The sequence below is a fragment of the Moschus berezovskii genome, chromosome 19, assembly GCF_049115385.1.
Source record: "Moschus berezovskii isolate FMDL1 chromosome 19, NW_MosBer_1.0, whole genome shotgun sequence".
Lineage (NCBI taxonomy): Eukaryota > Metazoa > Chordata > Mammalia > Artiodactyla > Moschidae > Moschus > Moschus berezovskii.
In genome coordinates this window covers 69,447,224-69,469,677 of record NC_142478.1, presented here as the reverse complement: position 1 = coordinate 69,469,677, position 22,454 = coordinate 69,447,224, and the positions used below count along the sequence as shown (strand labels likewise).

Sequence of the window (22,454 nt, the reverse complement as noted above, 5' to 3'; positions counted from 1 at the left end):
TAGAAGGTGTAAATGCCCCGGTCACTGCCCATTTCATTAGGGAGAAATGACAGTACATGTGAAGCAGGCCGAGAATACTGTGTCAGTTGTAAGAAACGAGGTGTTTTCCCCACTTAGAAAAGCCGTCTCTGCCCGCCCTAAGGGAAGGGAGAAATTATTTGTAGAAAGACACCCTGCCCCCCAGCGTGACCCAGGCTGACGTCTCGCAGCCCAGCCCTCTGTCCAGGTGGGACTTGAGGGCCGGATTCACCCCGGCGCCCCCGCTCACCTCTCCTCGAGCCCCCCGAAGCTGTTGCCGATGATGACCACCTTGGAAAGGGCGTCCAGCGACCAGTTCCTCCACAGCAGGTTGTTGTAGAGCGCCGTCCCGCAGTGCGGCATGTAGAACACAGTGGGATCCCCGCACACGCTCCGCTTCCCTTCCTGGGGGCCAGCGTGCATGGTGAGCGCACGCCTTGCAGCGGGAGGGGGCCCAGCCAGCCGTGCTCGGCGCCGGACCGTGAACGCAGCCCCACCACGGCCGCACCCAGCCCGCCTCCCGCCTGCACACATTCCCGTTAACGCAGCTGGGAGGACGGGAGGCGGAGCGGACGGCGACCTCAAGCACCAAAGGGAGAGACACTCCTGCGTCGCCCTGTGCGGGCGACAGCTACAGAATTACACGAGACTCAATCGGGACATCCGGAAACCCAGGAAACTCAGGTCTGCTGAACACAGTTCTGCTGAACACAGTGTCCCGTGAACACGGGCGGCTCTGGACCGAGGCAGGGCCCTCGGGAACCGTGTCCCGTGTCCCTGCAGCTCCCCATCGAGACTCAGGCCTTGTCAAATGTTAACTTGGGCTCCCGCCACCCCCTCTGGAGAGCCTGCTTTCTGGAGATCTCAGAGATCCCCACTATCTGAGGATTCAGGCGCAACTCAGCCGGGGCTGGGCTGCGGCTCCCGCCCCCGGAACAGGGCGCCCCCCGGCAGAAGGGCCTCGCGAGGCGCAGGGGCCGCCCCCTCGTCCCCACTGAGCGCAGGGCCCGCGGCCCCCGCGAGCGTCGTGCAGACCGCACATGCTGGTGCCGTCGCCTGCTTTCCTCCTCTGACGGACAGCACCGAGCCCCTACCCACGCACCTCGTTCTCCCTGAGGACCACCACGCCCAGGGCGCCGAGAACCGCCATCTCCAGTTGACTAAACAGAGGGTCGTACACCCAGCAGTGACTCCTGGGAATCTGCAGAGGGCGATGAGCGGCTCGCTTGGTGTGTGCAAGAGACCGAGGGGGTACAGCGAAGGGGGACACAGCCTCACCTGGCACCGCTCCAGGAGGAGAAGCAAAAATGCTAGCTGGCTTCTCGCTATGACGCAGCTGGAGAAGTTCCCGATGCCGTAACACACACACTTGAAGCAGCAGGTCCCTGGGACCAGGGTCTCTTCCAGGATGGAGCCAGAGGCCGCATCTGCCTCCACTGGGGGAGCGCCGAGATGCAGGTGTCCCAGGGCTTCCGAGAGAGGCCCCTCGGGGGCCCTCAGCTGTTCCAGGTGTTTCCGGAGACACCCGGTAATGGTTTCTGAAAGAGCCGGCCCTGCAGTCAGAGGGCGTGCTGTGACCCAGGAAGTAAACCATCCGTGGCCTGGGGAGCAGGGCGTGGAAGCCTTCACTCCCCAGAGAAGGGGCTGCCGGCCTCCTGCCCACCACACGTGGGGGTGTGCAGCCGCGCCCACCCCAAGCTGACAGCGGCTGCACCTCGGTACCCACGGCCTCAGCTAAGGGAATGCTTCAAGCAAAAGTCAGGTTCATCTGTGGCCACAATGTCCATCTAATGCTTGTGTTAACTCATCCTAGTTTAGTAAGAGGCAACCAGTACATGCAATTGTGGTCTGAAATACTAGTTTTCTAATAAAAAAAGAACAGAAGAGCAGAGCTCTCAAAATGATCTTATAAATAACTGGGAGTAAGAACATTTAACATGTAAAAAATTAAAAAAAAAAAAAGGAGGCTGGGGCGTCTAAGGAAAAACATTGTAAATAGTTTCACAGGGTGGTGAGTTCTCATCTATCCTTCTCTGTCACTGGTACTGACTTCAGTAGAACAGATCTGTCTGCAGAACAAAACAAAAAGCAAACAGCCATATATCCATTCCCATAATATACCATTGCTGACTTATCAGCAGACACCTTGAAATGAGACCCGGGCTACAGAAGGTTACATAGAGAGCTGGCTGTCCGCATCCACGCTGCTCAAAGGATCAGCGAGCGCTTTCTGGAAAACAACCTGACAGCGGACAGCAAGTTGACCACTTCCACCTCTGGGAATGCATACTAAGAACATTACCTTAAATTTGGTAAAAAGCTTTATGCATGAAAAATTATGTATATTGGGACTTCCCTGGTGGTCCAGTGGTTAGGACTCTGCACGTCCACTGCAGGGGGCACACATTGGATCACTGATTACTTTTTTTAAAAAATAAAAATTATGTGTAATAAATAACAAAAAATACCAAAAGTCCCTCCATAAAGACTGTAACTATGGTATACTTGCGTTATCACCTGTCATGTTTAGAAAGAGATTATAACAGCCATGTGAGGTCAGGGAAGAGAGCAGGATAAACGTAAACTTCAACAACATGATGACCGCTAACATCCACTGTCTCCGGTGCAGCAGGCAAGCACTGCTGTAAGCACTTTAGGAAATACTTCATTTAATACAATTACACTACAGAATATGTACATTTTCATGTCCATTCCACAGGTACAGAAGCCGAGGACCAGGGTTAAGTGCCGAAAGGTACAGTTTTAAGGGGGTTGGAGTTGGCATTGGAGCCCAGCATGGATGCCCCTCCGTGACGCAGACGCCACCCAACGAGAGCTGGATTCCTTGCTCTGCCCACCGTCAGGCCCCCCTCCCATCCCAACCGCCTCCAGCCTGAGCCCATGGCACCCACCTAGTGCAGAGCTCCAGAAAGCAGAGATAACCAGGTCCTCCCTGTTGAGAAAAAAAGTGGCATGGTCACCTCTTGCCCTTTTCAGGGCTCCCTAACAGGGACTGCCTCCTAACCGGGATCAGGGGATGGGGAGGGGGCGCATGCTCAGACGCAGAGTCCACCCCTGAGCCTGGAGCAGGGTGCCCGGGGGACACGGCCAGAGTGGACCTGCTGGCGCCCAGAGAGGGCCGGGGAGAGGGCTTCCCGGAGGAGGCCCCCGATTGACAGGGACACGTCTGGGTCTTAGCACACGGGGGCAGCTCCACAAACAGAGGCTAAACTTGGAGATTTAGCCTCTCCACACTTCTGTGTCATCTCTAAAACGGGGTGAGAACACCCATCACAAAGGGTTACGGAAGGGATGAAACAACACCTGGCACAGTGCCTTGCACAGAGCAGGCCTCCATCAGCGGCCTTTGTTGCTACAGATAACCCCACGGTGAAACTTAAAAGAAGGGGCTAACCAAGTGTCGAGGCTTTCTCTAAAGTCAACTGTTTTCCACAAACCAGAGCAAAACACAGTCAATAGTTAAATGGAATGAATGGATTCTCCAATCAAAAGACACAGAGTGGCTGAATGGATTGAGAGCATCCATCTATACGCTGCCTACAAGAGAATCATTTCTGACATAAGGGTACGCAGAATGAAAATGGAAGGGACATAACTAGATATTCCATGCCAATGTAAACCAAAGGAAAGTAGGAAGAGCTATACTTCTGTTAGAAAAAAGAGAGTTTAAAACAGATATAACAAGACTTCATGGGCTGCAGCAAAAGCTATTCTAAGAGGGATGTTCACAGCCAGAAACCTCAAGAAACAAAGTCTCAAACAACTTTACACCTCAAGGAACTAGAAAAAGAACAAAGTAGAAGGAAAGAAAGAGCAAATATGAAGGAAATACAGATTAAAAAGACAATCGAGGGCTTCCCTGCTGGCTCAGTGGTAAAGAATCCGCCTGCCGATGCAGGAGACACAGGTTCCATCCCTGATCTGGGAAGATCCCATGTGCCATGGTGCAACTCCAGGACTGAACCTGTGGTCCAGGGCCCTCGAGCCGCAAGTCCTGAGCCGACGTGCTGCGACTCCTGAAGCCCGCACGCCCGAAAGCCTGTGCTCAACACAGAAGAAGCCACTGCAGTGAGAGGCCCGCACACCACGCCCGTAGAGCAGCCCCGCTCCCCGCCAACCAGGGAAAAGCCCCAGCAGCAAAGGAGGCCCATCACAGCCAACATGTGCGTAATGACATTATTCTTTAAAAAAGACAATAGAGACGATCAGTAAAACTAAGAGCTGGTTCTTTGAAAAAAAAAAAGAAGGCTCAAATAAAAATCAGAAATGAAAGAGGATACAACTGGTACCACAGAAATATACAGAATCACCAGAGACTACTCTGAATGGTTAAATGCCAACAAACTGGATGACCAAGAAGAAATAGATAAATGCCTAGAAATATATTTTTTCAAGACTTAATCATGAAGAAACAGAAAATCTGAACAGACTGATCACTAGTAAGGAGGCTGAATCAGTAATTAAAAACCTTCCAACAAAAAGAAGGCCAGGACCAGTTAGATTGGTGAATTCTACCAGACATTCAAAGAATTGATAGGGATCCTTCTCAAACCCTTCCAAAAATACAGGAGGAGGGAACAATCCACAAACTCACTTCACGAGGTCAGCATAACCCTGCTACCATAAGCAGACAAGGATGCCGTCAGGGAAGGAAATCACAGGCCAACACCCTGATGAGCACAGACACAAAAATGCCCATCAAAAACACTAGGAGACCAAACTCAGCAACACATTACAAGGAGCATGCACCACGATGAACTGCGGTTTATACCAGGAATGCAGAGCCAACGTAATCATATAGCACACTACCAAACCGAGGGGTAAATCCTATGACCATCTCCAGAGGTGCGGAAAGAGCGTGTGACAAAATCCAGCCTCCACTAAGATGATAACTATCAACAGCGCAGGTGTAGATGGAACAGAGCATGATAAAGACAGACAGCGTTTTCACCAAGAGAAGAAAGCCTTTATGACGAAGGATGCGCTGGGTGCATTTTAAACAGTTTTCTCTTCCCTCTGCCAGAGGCACCAGGTGATTTTCCTTGGCTCTTCACCATAAGATCCTGGGGGGGTTCCTGGAGGTAAAGGCCAGGGAAGTTTGGGGGTTCCCCTCGGACGGCAGCCCGAGGAGTCTCTCTGAGATTCACACTACTCACTCAGCCAGAAGCAACGCATCGAAACGGTCCCTGAAGTGTTCCCACCAGCTCGCGGCTCTTGCGGCTTCCGCTCCAGAAGTGGGGCAGCTCTCCTAGGCAACAGGAGAACCCTGCCAGCTGTTCAGAATGACCTCTAACCTCCGATGCTTGCTCAGTGGCAGTTTTGTGTCCTCTGACTCCAAAAAGAGGCCGAAACGACACCTTGCAAGGCTGCACTGACTGCCCTTTCTCTCCTTGGGTTTATGCCTCTTGCACCTGTCATCAGAACAGTGGCAGGACTTCTCTGGTGGCCCAGTGGTTAAGAACCCATCTGCCGATGCAGGGGACTTGGGGTTTGACCCCTGGTCTGGGAAGATCCAACAAGCCCGCAGGGCAGCTAGCCAGTCCACCGCAACCAGAGAGTAGCTCCCGCAGCAACGAGGTCCCAGTGTGGCCAAAAATAAATAAATATTTAAAAAAAAATAGTGGCAGGTGACGAAATAAAAGAGCATGTGTACAATGCATCAGAAGTTATGTCTCTGAAAAAAAGCACGTTTGGAATGGAAATAAAAGGAGAAGTGAAACAGTAATATCACTAATGATTTCAGGCTAAAAGATTAGGAAGATTCTCAGACACTGAAAAATATCACTTTAACTCAAGGTCCTTCGGACCCTCAGGTGAAAAAGGAGAGAGATCCTAGTGGAGGTGGTGGGCCACAAGGCATGCCAGGTCCAATGGATCCTCTGGCTCCAAAAAGTGACTGCAGATCAACTGGCTTTCCAGGAATCGAGGGTTCCCAGGACCAAAGGGGGCTTTTAAGGAAAGGTCCTTTAAGATTGGGTGGGCTGGGCAGGACGCCCTGTGCTACCATCTCACTGAAGGCCCCACACCTCCAGACAAGCCATCAGCACAGCTGACTCCAAGATGCCACGGTGGCTCCTCCAAAGGCCCCACGTCCCGAGCGGTACCCAGCTTCACACGGCCTCCTCTCCTGGTTGCTGGTGCCATCTGGGCCTCTACTCCCACCCAGTATCCCGCCATCACCACAGCCCCTCGCACCCTGGGCTGGGCTGCCTGCTGGGCGCCCCTACCAGGCCTCAGAGCAGCCCCGAGCCCTCTGCCACCAACTCCTCGGGTGTTCCCCTGACCCTGATGTAACCCCCCGGGTTCTGGGAAACACTCCATGGGCAGCGACTACACGTGCATTCTTTACATCGGAAATACAAAGCTCGAAACTCCCCTGGTGGTCCGGTGGCTAAGATTCCACCTTGCAATGCACGGGATTTGGGTTCAATCTCTGCTCGGGGAACTAAGACCCCACATGCCTCAGGGGAAACTAAGCCTGCCCAATGCAACTACTGAGCTCGTGCTCAGACTGTGCACCACGAGAGAGCCCACAGGACACAGAGAAAAACGCAGCCAAATAAATAAATGTTAAAAAGAAAAAAAACCCGCAAAGCAAGCAAGCAAACCACTAAGTCTCAACCGGAGACAGAGACGCTGGAAAAGAAAATCCATTCATTCATTCAACCGGCATGGGTTCATTTGTGTACCTTCTGGAACTGGACTTAATTTAATAGCCATTAAGAGAACTACTGTCTCTGGCCTTACAGAACTGTCTCTGAAAGACACAGATGGGAAAACAGGTAATTACACAACACAGCAGGGCTGCATGGGAGGAAGAACAGGGCTCTACAGGTGTGCAAAGGAGATCAAGATTTTAAATTCCTTAGAATTTTAACAAAGTAAACGTGACTTGCTTAGTTTACCTTCTTGTCTTGTTCTCCAAAGTGTAGCACATCTTTTTCGAGTTTTATGGTGAGATCAGGTAGAGCTGGGGCAGTCCATTCAACACATTTAAACCAAATATAAAAAAAGCAAGCAACAAAAACCTAGTTTCCTTAAATTAACTGTCCATTTAAAGCAGTAATATTTTGATCATAAAAAGTGTTAACATTTTATTATTCTAAAAATTTCTTTATATTTCATGTTTCAAATATCCAGCATTGATCATGGAGAAAAAGAAATATTTCAGTAGAGCTGGAGACATTAAGGCAGACCATACATTTTAAAAATTGAAAAAATTAGAAAGAAAGGAAAACTCTTGGGATTCCACATTATTTTTAAATATCTATTAATAAACAGATTGCATTCTCACATCTGTCCTCTCTTCAGGAATTAACACACAGCTCCAGGACTCACACTGTTAAGGTTCTTGTAGGATTCTAAACAGTATGCCTGTGCGTCTCACCACGGCCACTCTCTCCCCCGTAAGATGGGCATCGTAACCCCTACCACGCAGGGTCACTGTGAGGATCACATAAGATACTGCGTCTACGCAGATGTTCTGCAAAACCGTAAGGTGCTTTAAACACATTAAAAAACAATAAAAGCCATATATCACAAACCCATAGCTAACATTATTCTCAACAATGTAGAACTGAAAGCCTTTCCTCTACAAGCAGGAACAAGACAAGGGTGCCCACCCATTCTAACCATTTTTATTCAACAAGGTACTGGAAATCTTATCCGAACCAGTTGAGCAAGAAAAAGAAAAAGAATCCAAGTTGGAAAGCAAGAAGTAAAATTGTCACTGTCTGCACATAACATTGTACTATAGACAAGAAACCCTACAAGACTCTACCAAAGAACTGTCAGAATGAACTAACAAATTACGTGATGTTGCAGGAGACAAAAATCAACACACAAAATTATGCTGCATTTCTATACACTAATAATGAACGGGAACTTCCCAGGTGGTGCTAGTGACAAAGAATCCCCCTGCCAATGCAGGAGATGGAAGAGACGTGGGTTCGATCCCTAGGTCGGGAAGATCCCCTGGAGGGCATGGCAACCCACTCCAGTATTCTTGCCTGGAGAATCCCGTGGACAGAGAAGCCTGGCAGGCTATGGTCCACAGGGCCACAAAGAATCGGACACGACTGAGGTGACAGCACAGCACAGAATAATGAACTACCAAAAACAGAAATTAAGAAAACAGTCTTGGGGAGGATCAAGATGATGGACTAGTAGGATGTGAAACTCACCTTCTTCCACAAATACATCAAAAACACATGTCGAACGATTCTCGCAGAATAACTACTGAACGCTGGCAGAAGACTTCAGAGTGCGGAAAGGGCAAGCAAATCTCCATGCAACCGGGCAGAACAAAAGATAAAAAAATTCCCCACCCCGAGAAGCCCCCTGCCCTGGCCTGGAGATCTGTCAGAGCCTCGGAGAAGAAGGCGGCAGCCAGCCTGCAGCAGCCAGGCTGGACAGAGGGCTCCACGGACGATCAGTGCTGCTGCCCTGCGCCTGAGACACGGGGCCCCTGGCACAGGTCCGGGCTGGGTGCCAGGACGCGGGCTTGGAGATCAGACCTAGGGAGGACGGGGCTTGGCTGTGTGGGAACAGCTGGGGCGGGGCTGGAATCAGGTGTACCCACAGCTAAGGGTGTGCCAGGCCATGTCGTGGGGGGTGAATATGGTCCCCTCCATTGTAGCCTTTTTCCCTATCTGCATACTCACAAAAAGCCAACTGAGAAAAAAAAGAAAAAGAAACACTGTAAAAGACTTATGGAATAGCAAAAAGTGCGCACAGTAGGGATTTCAGAAGGGGAAGAAAGAGAAAAGGGGATCAAAAATGTATTTCAAGAGCTTATGGCTGAGAAGTTCGCAAACCCACAGAAGGAAGCAGATACCCAGGGAGAGCAAGGAATCAGTCCCATGCTTCCTGCACCACAGGCAGACTCGTTACTGATGACCCACCAGGGAAGCCCCAAGACACACGATTAATTAAAAAATGGCAAAAGTTAAAGATAGCTAACGATAAAGAGAAATTTTAAAGGCAGCAGGAGAAACACTGGCGGCTCAGTGATAAAGAACCTGCCTGCCAATGGAAGAGACGTGAGTCTGATCCCTGGGTCAGGAGGATCCCCGGGAGGAGGAAATGGCAACCCACTCCAGTGTTCTTGCCTAGGAAATCCCAGGGACAGAGCAGCCTGCTGGGCTACAGTCCACGGGGTCGCAAAGACTAGGACACGACTCAGCAACTAAACAACAAATTGGGGGAACCCCCGCCCCCCAACAAGGCCATCAGACAATTTCTCTACAGAAATGTTACAGGCCAGAAATCTATCTTACAGTGGTAAGACAGATTCAAAGTCCTAGAAGGGAAAGATCTGTAACCAAGGATAGTCTATCCAGCAAGATTATCACTTAGAATAGACAGATAGAGAATTTCTTACATAAGCAAAAACTAAAAAAATACAGCAATACTAAACCTATCCTAAAAGAAATGTTAATAAAGAGGAAATCCCAGTGGGAAAGTAAATCACGTAAATAAGCCAGTAAATAGACTTTTCAAAAAATCTAAAAATCTTCTGTGACAGTGATAACCACAGAGAATGGAGGATGAACATGAAGATATAAAAGAGAAAATCAAAATCATAAGACATGGGGAAGGAGAGTAAGAAAACAGATTATTTCCCCCCACAATGTTTGAGCCTATGTGACTACCAGTCTAAGACCAGCAAAGACAGGAAGGGGTTAACGTACTTGAAAAACAGGGTAACCACAAGTCAGAAACAGACAACAGATTCACAAGAACCAAAAAGAAGAGAACATAAATGAGAGAAGAAAATCATCAAACCACGAAAGTGAAGGCAAAAGGGGACAGCAGAAATATAGACTCAAAGGGGAAACGAGTTAACATGGCAGTAAATACACATCTGTCAATAATCACCGTAAATGTCAATGGACTAAACGCTGCAATTAAAAGACAGAGTGGCAGACTGGATTAAAAAAAAAACAAGAGCCGACAATACACTGGTCACAAAAGACCCACTTTAGGGCAAAGGACACATACAGACGGAAAATGGGGATAGAAAAAGATATTTCACGCAAACGGAAGTGACAAGAAAGCAGGGGTTGCAATACTAACATCAGACAAAATAGACTACAACAAAGGACATAAAGAAAGATAAAGAAGGACATTATATGATGATATAAGGACCAACAGAAGATTTCACACTTGTCAACATGAGTGCACCTAATACATGGGGGCACCCATACACAAAACAAATACTAACAGACATAAAGGGAGAAACCACAGAAATCCAGTAACAGCAGGAGACTAGCATCCCACTCACAACAGTGGAGTAACAGAAACACGAAATGATACAAAAAGAACAAGAATACCAGTTAAGACTTAACTGGTATTTTTAGAACATTACATCCAAAAAATACCAAGAATACACATTCTTTTCAACTGCACATGGAACATTCTCTAGGATTCACCACATACTAGGGTACAAAACAAGCCTCAACAAATTTAAGAGCATGGAAATTATCTCAAGCATCTTCCCTGACCAAAATGGCATGAAACTAGGAATTAATCACAGAAAAAGAAACAAGGAAAAAAACAAAATGATTACATGGGGACTAAACAACAAGCTACGAAAAAACTAAAGGGTCAACAATGAAATCAAAGAGGAAATTAAAAAATACTTTTAGACAAATGAAAATGAAAGCACAGCCACACAAAATCTATGTGATGCAGGAAAAGCAGTTCTTAGAGGAAAGTTCACAGCAATACAGGCCTTCCTCAAAAAACAAGAAAAATCTCAAATAAAGAACCTAATTTATCACTTAAAAGAATTAGAAAAAGAACAAACAAAACCTAAAAGCAGAAGGAAGAAACTAATAAATGTCAGAGAGGAAATAAGCAAGAGTGATTAGAAAACATAGATAAACTCAGTAAACCCAAAAACTGGTTCTTTGAAAGGATAAACACAATTGACAAACCTCGAGCCAGGCTCACCAAGATGAAGAGAGTGACACCCCAAATCAACAAAACAAGAAATGAAAAAGGAGAAATGACAGAAATACAGAGCAGAATACTATGAACAATTACACGCCAACAAGGCTGACAACCGAGAAGAAACGGGTGAGTTTCTGAAAACACACAGCCCATCAAAACTGAATCAAGAAGAAATCACCTGACCACCAGAAGTGAAATACAGTCTGTAATTTTAAAAAATCCCTATAAAGAAAAGTCCAGGACCAGAGGGCTTCAAAGGCAAACATGAAAAGAAGAACTGATGCCAATCCTTAAGTGAAGTGAAAGTGAAGTGAAAGCTGCTCAGTCCTGTTTGACTGTGGGACCCCATGGACTATACATTTCATTGAATTCTCCAGGCCAAAATACTGGAGTGGGTAGCCTTTCCCTTCCCCAGGGGATCTTCCCAACCCAGGGATGGAACCCAGGTTTCCTGCACTGCAGGCAGATTCTTTACCAGCTGAGCCACCAGGGAAGCCCAATCCTTCTCAAACTCTTCCAAAAAAACGGAGAGGAAGCAACACTCCCAAAGACACTCTGTGAAACCATCATTACCCTGATACTAAAACCAGATAGAGACATAATGAAAAAAAAAGAAGAAAATTATAGGCCAATATCTTTGATGAATATAGATGCAAAAATTCTCAACAAAATATTAACTGAATCCAATAACACAAAAAGATTATACACTGCATCCAAGTGAGATTCATCCCAAGTTCACAAAGATGGCTCAACATATGCAAAATCAAAGGGTTAAACTACATAAAGACAAAAACACGCTATCATCATCTATTAGATGCAGAAAAACCATTTGACAAAATTCAATATCCATTCATGATTTTTTTTTTTAAAGCTCTTACTAAACTGGATATAGAGGGAAACACCTCAGTATAATGAAAGCTATTTATGGCAAGTGAAAGTGTTAGTCGCTCAGTCCTGTTTCTCTGCGACCCCATGGACTGTGGCCCACCAGGCTCCTTTGTCCATGGAATTCTCCAGGCAAGAATACTGGAGTGGGTTGCCATGACCTCGTCCAGGGGATCTTTCCAGGGGATGAACCCACGTCTCTAACGTCCTCTGCATTGGCAGGTGGATTTTACCACGAGTGCCACCTGGGAACCATTTACGACGAACCCAAAGGCAACACAATACTACCTGGTGAAAAGCTGAAAGCGCTCCCCTTGATTTCGGGAAGAAGGCAAGGATGCCCACTCTCACCTCTTCCTTTAAAAAACTGGAAGTGCTAGCCACAGCAATCAAGCAAGGAAAAGAAACAAACGATATTCCCAAACAAACTGGGAAGAAGAAACAAAGCTGTCACTATGTGCAGGCAATACAGCACTACATACAGAAAATGCTGAAGACCTCACCCAGAAACTACGAGGACTGGTCAGCTCAGCGCAGCAGCAGGGCACCAGACGAACGTACAGAAGCTGACTGCATTTCTCTACACAAGTAAGAAACATCATTCAGGGAATGAAGGGAGAAACCTCTTAAAGTCACATCCTTGCCCTCCCCCCACAACAAAATAAAACACTTTGGAATTAACCTGATCAAGGAAGTGAAACACATACACTGAGAACTATAAAACGTTAATTAAGGAAATTCAAGATGACTCATATCCCATGCTCTTGGATTGGAAGATTATTAAAATGTCCATACTACCCAAAGTAATATACAGATTTAATGTGATCCCTATCCAGTTACCCATGACATCTTTTCATATAACTAGAACAAACAATCCAAAAATTTAAACAGAATCATAAAAGACCCAGAATTACCAAAGTAATCCTGAAGAAAAAGAACTAAGCTGGAGGCATAACCCTCCCAGACGTCAGATAACACTACAAAGCTATGGTAATCAAAACAGTGTGGCAGTGCACAAACCAGACACAGGGATCAACAGACAGCTCAGAGAGAAAGCCACACATTATGGTAAATCAATACTTGATAGAGGAGGCAACGATACACAACAGGAAAAACACCACTTCTTCAGCAAGTGGTGTGGGGAAAGCCAGACAGCCTCATGTGAACCAGTGATGTTGGAACACACCATCTCACCATACACAAAAAGAAACCCAAAATGCATTAAAGATGTAAATATAATACACGGCACCATAAAAGTCCTAGAAGATAATCATAGGCAAGACATTCTCTGTCATAAGTTATACCAACGTCTCCTTAGGTTACTTTCTCAAGGCAAAAGAAATGAGTAAATGGGATCTAGTCAAACTTAAAAACTCAAGCTTTTGCACAGCAAAAGAAACCACAAACGAAAAGACAACCTAAAGAATGGGATGAAATATCTGTGAACAATGCAACTGACAAGGGCTTAATATACAAAATATATAAGCAGCTCACAAAACAGCAAAAAGCCAAACAACCCAACTGAAAACTGGGCCTGAGACCTAAACAGACATGTTTCCAAACAAGAAACACAGATGGCCAATAGGCACGTGAGAAGATGCTCACCACAGCTAATTATTAGAGCAGTGCAAATCAAAACTGCAATGAGCTATCACCTCTCATCAGTCAATGGCCATCATTAAAAAGTCTGCTGCTGCTGCTGCTGCTGTGTCACTTCAGTCGTGTCCGACTCTGTGTGACCCCATAGACAGAAGCCCACCAGGGTCCCCCGTCCCTGGGATTCTCCAGGCAAGAACACTGGAGTGGGTTGCCATTTCCTTCTCCAATGTGTGAAAGTGAAAAGTGAAAGTGAAGTCGCTCAGTCGTGTCTGACCCTTAGCGACCCCACGGACTGCAGCCTACCAGGCTCCTCCATCCATGGGATTTTCTAGGCAAGAGTACTGGAGTGGCTTGCCATTGCCTTCTCTGATTAAAAAGTCTATCAACATCAAATGCTGGAGAATGGCATGGAGAAAGGGGAGTCCTCCGACACTGTTGGTGGGATTATAAATTGGTACAGCCACTGTGAAAAACACTTAACGGAGGTTTCTCAGAAATCTTAAAATAGAAAAACCATATGATATGGCAATCCCACTCCTGGGCATATATCCGAACAAAGCAATAATTTAAAAAGACACACATAAACCTATATTCATTGCAGCAGTATTCACAACAGCCATGACATGGAAACAACCTAAACGTTCACCGACAGATGAATAAAGAAGACGTGTGAGTGTGTGTGTGAGTGTGTGTGAGAGTGTGTGTGTGTGTGTGTGTGTGAGTGTATGAGTGTGTGTGAGAGTGTGTGAGTGTGTGTGAGTGAGTGTGAGTGTGTGTGTGAGTGTATGAGTGTGTGTGAGAGTGTGTGAGTGAGTGTGAGTGTGTGTGTGAGTGTGTGTGAGTGAGTGTGAGAGTGTGTGTGAGTGTGTGTGTGTGAGTGAGTGTGTGTGAGTGTGTGTAATGGAACACTGCTCAGCCATAAAAAGGCACCATTTGCAGCAACACAGCTGGAAGTAGAGCTTGCCGTACTAAGTGAAGTCAGTCAGAAAGACAAAGGCCACACGGCATCAGTTAAATGTGGAATCTCAAATACGACACAAATGAACTTACCTGTAAATCCAAATCAGACTCACGGACACAGAGAACAGACTGGTGGCCCCCAGAGCAGAGGGGGTTGGGAGAGGGCTGGAGTGGGAGGCTGGGTTAGCAGATACACACTTTCATATGGAGGATGGATAGACAACAAGGTCCTACTGTATAGTGCAGAGAACTGTATTCTATATCCTGTGATAAACCATAACGAAAAGAGTATATAAAAAAGAATGTATATATTAATACATGTATAAATGAATCACTTTGCTGTACAACAGAAATGAACACACTGTAAATCAACTATACTTCAATAAAAAACACTGATCAGAAAAAAAAAGAAACCTCATGTACAACTGCATCAAAAGATTTTTATACCTAAAAAAGAATAAAATACCTAAGAATAAATGTAACCAAGGAAGTGAAAGACTTGTATACTGAAAAAGACAAGATATTAAAGAAAGAAAACAGAAGACACAAATAAGTAGAAACATATTTCCTGATCATGGATTGCAATTAATGTTGTTAAAATGTCCATACTACCCAAAGAAATTTATAGATTCAATGCAATCCTTATAAAAATTCCCATGGCACTTTTAATGAAACAGGACAAACAATTCTAAAATTTTTATGGAACCACAAAAGACCCCAAATAGCCAAAGTAATCTTGAGAAAGAAGAACAAAGCTAGAGGTGTCATGTCCTCTGATTTCAAATCTATTACAAAGACAGTATAGTTTTGGTTTAAAAACAGACCCATAGATCAGTGGAGCAGAACACAGCCTAGAGATAAACCCACTCCATCCATAGTCAGTTAATTTACAACAAAGGAGCCAAGAATGGAAAATGGAAAAGACAGTCTCTTCAATACATTGCATTTGGAAAAACTGACATCCACATTAAAAAAAAAAATAAAACTAGACCACTATCTTACACCATACACAAAGCTTAACTCGAAATGGTTTTAGACTTAAATACAAGACTTGAGACCAGGACTTCCTTGGTGGTCTAGCTGCTAAGACTCCACACTCCCAGTGCAGGGGGCATCGGTTTGACGCCTGGTCAGTGAACCAGATCTCACACACCACAATCAAAAGATGGAGCATGCCGCAACTAAGAACCGGTGCGGCCAGACAAACAAACAAAACTGAGTATATTTTTAGAAAGACCTGAAATCATAAACCTCCTAGAAGAAAACACAGGCAGTAAACTTGACACAAGTATTTGTGATGCTTTTTTGTTTCTATTTATTAAAAATTTTTTGGTGATGATATTTTAAATCTAACACCAAAAGTATAAGTAACAAAAGCAAAAATAAACAAGTGGAACTACATCACACTATAAAGCTTCTGATGGCAAATGTAACCACGGACAAAATGAAAAGGCAGCGTACTGTGGGAGAGGACATCTGCAAATCATGTGTCTGATAAGGGGTTAACATCCAAAACATAAAGAACACGCAGCTCAACAGCAAAACACCCCAGACAATTCGATTAAAATATGGGCAGATCTGAACACACATTTTCCCCAAAGAAAACATACAGATGGCCAACAGGTTCATGAAAAGACGCTCTACACCACTAAACAGTAGGGAAACGCAAGTCAAAACCACTATGAGTTACCACCTCGTATCCGTGAGGACGGCTGCATCAGAAAGAGAGAAGTAACAAGTGTTGGTTAACGACAAAGGAGAACTCAGGTGTACTGCTGGCAGAAATGCCAACTGGTGCAGCCTCTACAGGAAACAGTGTGAGGCTCCATCAAAAAAGTAAAAACAGAACTACCATTTGAGGGATCCCCTGGCAGTTCAGTGGTTAAGACTTCACGGTCCAACACAGGGGGTGTGGACTCCATCCCCTGGTTGGGGAGTTAAGATCCCATATGCGACTTGGCCAAAAAAAAGCCAAAATATACGACAGAAGCAATATTGTAACAAACTCAATGAAGACTTCAGAGATGGTCCACATCAAAAAAAAAAAAAAAAAAAATCTTAAAACAACTATCATTTGAGCCAGCAATTCCACTTGTGGGTATTCCTCCAAAGAAAATGAAAACACTATTTTGAAAACACATACTCATTCACGGCATTCATGTAGCACTGTCTGTAACAGCCCAAGATGTGGAAACAACCTATGTGTCCATCACAGATGAAAGGGCAAAGGAATTGTGATAACACACACACACTCCAAGATACTAGATCCTTGTAAAAACTCTATAAAAAGACAAAAAGATATGACACTGACAGATGAGTCCCCTAGGTCGGAAGGGGTCCGATATGCTACCTGGGAAGAGCAGAGGACAGCTACTAACAGCTCCAGAAAGAATGAAGCGGCTGGGCCAAAGCGGAAACGACGCTCAGCTGTGGATGCATCCAGTGATGAGTGTAAAGTCCGACGCTGTGAAGAACAGTCCTGCACGGGAGCCTGGACTTTCAGGGCCGTGCATCAAGGTAGACTGGACATGGTCAAGCAGGAGATGCAAGAGTGAACATCAACATCTTAGGAATCAGTGAACTCAAATGGAGGGGAATGGGCGAAGTTAATTCAGCTGACCACTGTATCTCCTCTGTAGGCAAGAATCCCATAGAAGAAATGAAGTCGCCGTCAGAGTCAACAAGAGTCTGAAATGCAGTTACTTGGGTGCAACTTCAAAAATGACAGAATGATCTCAATTCGTTTCAAAGGCAAACCATTCAGTATCACAGCATTCCAAGTCTGATGCCGAAGAAGCTGAAGCTGATCAGTTCAATGAAGACCTAGAAGACCTCCTAGAACCCACACCAAAAAGAGATGTCCTATTCATCACAGGGGACTGGAATGCCAAAGTAGGAAGTCAAGACACACCTGGAGTATCAACAGGCAAGTTTGGCCTTGGAGTACAAAATGAAGCAGGGCAAAGGCTAACAGAATTCTGCCAAGAGAATGCACTGGTCACAGCTAACACCCTTTTTCAACAACACAAGAGACAACTTTACACACAGACATCACCAAATGGTCAATATCAAAATCAGACTGATTACATTCTTTGTAGCCGAAGATGGAGAAGCTGTATACAGTCAGCAAAAACAAGACCGGGAGCTGACTATGGCTCAGATCATCAGCTCCTTACGGCAAAATTCAGGATTAAACTAAAGAAAGTGGGGGAAACCACTAGGCCAATCAGGTACGACTTAAATAAAATCCCCTATGAATATACAGTGGAGATGAAAAATAGATTCGAGGGATTACATCTAGCAAACAGACTCCCTGAAGAACGATGGTCAGAGGTCCGTAATACTGTATAGGAGCAGTGAACAAAACCATCCCAAAGAAAAAGAAACACAAGAAGGAAAAGTGGTTGTCTGAGGAGGCTTTACAAGTAGCCGAGGAAAGAGAAGCGAAAAGCAAGGGAGGAAGGGAAAGGTACACCCAACTAAACATGGAGTTCCAGAGTAGAGCAAGGAGAGACAAGAAGGCCTTCTTCAATGAACAATGCAAAGAAATAGAGGAAAACAACCAGAATTGAAAGAGACACATGTACTCCAGTGCTCATCGCAGCACTGTTTATAATAGCCAGGACATGGAAGCAACCTAGATGTCCATCTGCAGACGAATGGATAAGAAAGCTGTGGTACACTAACACAATGGAGTACTACTCAGCAATTAAAAAGAATACATCTGAATCAGTTCTAATGAGGTGGATGAAACTGGAGCCTATTATACAGAGTGAAGTAAGCCAGAAAGAAAAACATCAATACAGTATACTAACGCATATATATGGAATTTAGAAAGATGATAACGATAACCCTGTATGTGAGACAGCAAAAGAGACACAGATGTATAGAACAGTCTTTTGGACTCTGTGGGAGAGGACGAGGGTGGGATGATTTGGAAGAATGGCATTGAAACGTGTATTATCATATGTGAGACGAATCGCTGGTCCAGGTTTGATGCATGATACAGGATGCTCGGGGCTGGTGCACTGGGATGAACCAGAGGGATGGGATGGGGAGGGAGGTGGGAGGAGGGTTCAAGATTGGGAACATATGTATACCCGGGGCAGATTCATGTCAATGTATGGCAAAACCAATATAATAATGTAAAGTAATTAGCCTCCAATTAAAATAAATAAATTTTTAAAAAAATAGAGGAAAACAACAGAAGGGGAAAGACCAGAGATCTCTTCAAGAAAATCAGAAATATCAAAGAAACACTTCATCCAAAGATGGGCACAATAAAGGACAGAAATAGTAAAGACCTAACAGAAGCAAAAGAGAAGAACTGTACAGAAAAGATCTTATTGACCAGATAACCACAATGGTACAGTCTCTCACTCAGAACCAGACATTCTGGAGTGTGAAGTAAAGTGGGCCTTGGGAAGCACTGCTGTCAATAAAGCTAGAGGACGTGATGGAATTCCAGCAGAGCTATTTAAAATCCTAAGAGATGATGCTATCAAAGTGCTGCACTCTATTCGTCAGCAAATCTGGAAAGCCCAGCAGTGGCCACAGGACTGGAAATGGTCAATTCTCACTCAAATTCCCAAGAAGGACAGTACTAAAGAATGTTCAAACCACTGGACAGTTGCATTCATCTCCCATGCTAGTAAGGTACACTCAAAATCCTCCAAGCTAGGTTTCAGCATTACATGAACCGAGAACTTCCAGATGTTCAAGCTGGGTTTAGAAAAGGCAGAAGAACCAGAGATCAAATTGTCAACATTTGGATCACAGAGGAAGCAAAGAATTCCAGAAAAACACCTACCTCTGTTTCAATGACTACACTAAAGCCTTTGACTCTGTGGATCATAACAAACTGCGCAAAACTCTTACAGAGATATGAATACCACACCATCTTACCTGCCTCCTGAGAAACCTGTATGCAGGTCAAAAAGCAACAGTTAGAATCCTATATGGAACAACTGACTGAATTGAGAAAGGAGTACAGCAAGGCTGTTTATTGTCACACTGTTTATTTAACTTACACACAGAGCACACCATGCAACATGCTGGCCCGGGTGAGTTCCAAGCTGGAATCAAGATCACTGGGAGAAATATCAACAAGCTCAGATAAGATATGCAGATGATACCACTCAAATGGCAGAAAGCAAGGAGGAACTAAAGAGCCTCTTGAGGGTGAAGGAGGAGAGTGAAAAAGCCAGCTTTAAACCCAATATTAAAAAAACTGAGATCACGGCATCCGGTCCCATCACTTCATGGCAAATACAAGGGGAAAAGGTGGAAGCGTGACAGATTTCCTCTCCTTAGGCTCTAATATCACTGCGGATGGTGACTGCAGCCATGAAATTACAAGACAATTGCTTCTTGGCAGGAAAGCTATGACAAACCTAGACAGAGTATTAAAAAGCAGAGATATCATTTTTCTAACAAGTGAAAGTCACTCAGTCATGTCCGACTCTTGGTGACCCCATGGACTGCATAGTCCGTGTATTGTCATCTAGTCAAAGCTATGGTTTTCCAGCAGGGATGTACCGATGTGACAGCTGGATCATAAAGAAGGTTTAGCACCAAAGAACTGATGTTTTGGAATTCTCGTGCTGAAGAAGACTCTTTAGAGTCCCTTGGACAGCAAGGAGATCAAACCAGTCAATTCTAAAGGAAATCAACACTGAATATTCATTGGAAGTACTGACGCTGAAGCTCCAATACCTTAGAAAAGACCCTGATAATGGGAAAGACTGAGGATAGGAGAAAGCGGCGAGAGAAGATGAGATGGTTGGATGGCGGGATGGCATCACCAACTCAATGGATCTGAGTTTGAGCAAACTCAGGGAGATGGTGAAGGACAGCGAAGCCTGGTGTGCTGCAGTTCATGGGGTTGCAAGGAATCAGACATGACTTAATCTGTCTTGTGTCAATCTGATTGTTAACAGCAGCCAGAAGAATCTAGAAGAGCAGACTTTTCCTCCTCAACACTATATAAAGTACACAGCAAAGCATGGAGGGGTGGGGGTGAAATAAACCAGAATAATGGAGAGCTTTGAAGTTACCAAAGTTTTGACGGAAGCTTTGAAGTTCCCTGGTCTCAAATAGGGAAAGGAGTACCTCAAGGCTGTATACTGTCACCCTGCTTATTTAACTTATATGCAGAGTACATCATGAGAAACGCTGGGCTGGATGAAGCACAAGCTGGAATCAAGATTGCCTGGAGAAATATCAATAACCTCAGATATGCAGATGACACCACCCTTTTGGCAGAAAGTAAAGAAGAACTAACGAGCCTCTTGACGAAAGTGAAAGAGAGTGAAAAAGTTGGCTTAAAACTCAACATTCAGAAAACTAAGATCATGGCATCTGGTCCCATCACTTCATGGGAAATAGATGGGAAACAGTGACAGACTTTATTCTGGGGGGCTCCAAAATCACTGCAGATGGTGACTGCAGCCATGAAATTAAAAGACGCTTGCTCCTTGGAAGAAAAGTTATGACCAACCTAGACAACATATTAAAAAGCAGAGACATTACTTTGCCAACAAAGATTCGTCTAGTCAAGGCTATGGTTTTTCAACAGTCATGTATGAATGTGACAGCTGGACTATAAAGAAAGCTGAGCACCGAAGAATTGATGCTCTTAAACTGTGGTGTTGGAGAAGACTCTTGAGAGTCCTTTGGACTGCAAGGAGATCCTACCGGTCCATCCTAAAGGAAATCAGTCCTGAATATTCATTGGAAGGACTGATGCTGAAGCTGAAACTCCAATACTTTGGCCACCTAAGGCGAAGAGCTGACTCACTGGAAAAGACCCTGATGCTGGGAAGGATTGAAGGCAGGAGAAGGGGCCAACAGAGGATGAGATGGTTGGATGGCATCACCAACTCAATGGACATGAGTTTGAGTAAACTCGGGGAGTTGGTGATGGACAGGGAGGCCTGGCGTGCTGCAGTCCATGGGGTCGCAAAGAGTCCGACACGACTGAGCTGAACTGAACTTGAAGTTACCAAAGACAAAGGTCTGAAACCTAGAAACCATATATCTTTGTGACTCGGCGCCCCATCGGGACCCTAGCGTGGCTGAAATGTTCATCTCGATAAAGAGTGCTTAAGCCAGTGTCAGGCACAGAGCAGCAGCTTCTCAATTAACCAATGATGAGACTCGTGAAAATGACTATCACTCGTGTAGGTTGCGGCCCTGGAGCGACCAAAACCACTGATGACCGATATTAGCATTATATTCATACCGAAACCGGGTAGCGCGCTTACCACGCGCCAGATCCTGCTTGGAATGGTGCAACCATTTACTAATCCACTGAACCCTCCAAACAAGCCTATATAGGTTCCGTTCCGTTCAGTCTCTCAGTCGTGTCCGACTCTTTGCGACCCCGTGGACTGTAGCCTACCAGGCTTCTCCGTCCATGGGATTCTCCAGGCAAGAATACTGGAGTGGGTTACCGTTTCCTTCTCCAGGAAAGTTGCAACTGCATAAGAGAGGTTCAGTTCAGTTCAGTTCAGTCGCTCAGTCGTGTCCGACTCTTTGCGACCCCATGAACCACAGCATGCCAGGCCTCCCTGTCCATCACCAACTCCCGGAGTTCACTCAAACTCATGTCCACAGAGTCGGTGATGCCATCCAGCCATCTCATCCTCTGTCGTCCCCGTCTGCGTGCTTATTACAATAATGAGCTCTTTACCTCCGTCACCTCCACCCATAGCCCTTAAGCCCTGAGGGTTCAAGGGGACAAAGGGCGAGACTGGGGCTCGGGGAGGCTCCCGGGGCGTGAAATCTGGACCCAGGACCGAGTCCGTCCTTACCTGGCCTCCTGGATGCGACGAAGCACGACTCCGCCGTCTACCTCGGGCTCGGCTCCCGGGGTCCCGGCGGCCGCCGCAGCCTCCCTCCGTTTCGGCCGCCGCGCCGCCGAGCGCCGTCTCCGCGGAGACGCCGCCAGCGAGGCTCCCCGCGCCCCCGCCGCCGCCGCCATGGCCTGCGACGTCACGGCGCGCTCGACCCTA

General features: G+C 45.7%; 1 protein-coding gene across 2 annotated transcripts in view; it reads right to left on the bottom strand.

The window, feature by feature from the left end:
- The window catches only part of SRRD (SRR1 domain containing), a 25,099-nt gene extending 2,668 nt beyond the window's left edge, over nt 1-22,431 (bottom strand). The window contains exons 1-5 of one of the 2 annotated variants that reach the window (XM_088828295.1): nt 22,254-22,431; nt 2,931-2,971; nt 1,297-1,571; nt 1,121-1,219; nt 269-423 (exon numbers count right to left, since the gene is read on the bottom strand). In XM_088828295.1, the coding sequence (XP_088684421.1) occupies nt 269-423; nt 1,121-1,219; nt 1,297-1,571; nt 2,931-2,971; nt 22,254-22,423 (740 nt within the window). In that variant the 5' untranslated portion in view covers nt 22,424-22,431. The remainder of the gene's footprint in view (nt 1-268; nt 424-1,120; nt 1,220-1,296; nt 1,572-2,930; nt 2,972-22,253) is intronic. The other variant, XM_055404387.2, reaches the window with a different exon arrangement.
- Between the last annotated feature and the right edge of the window lie 23 nt (nt 22,432-22,454).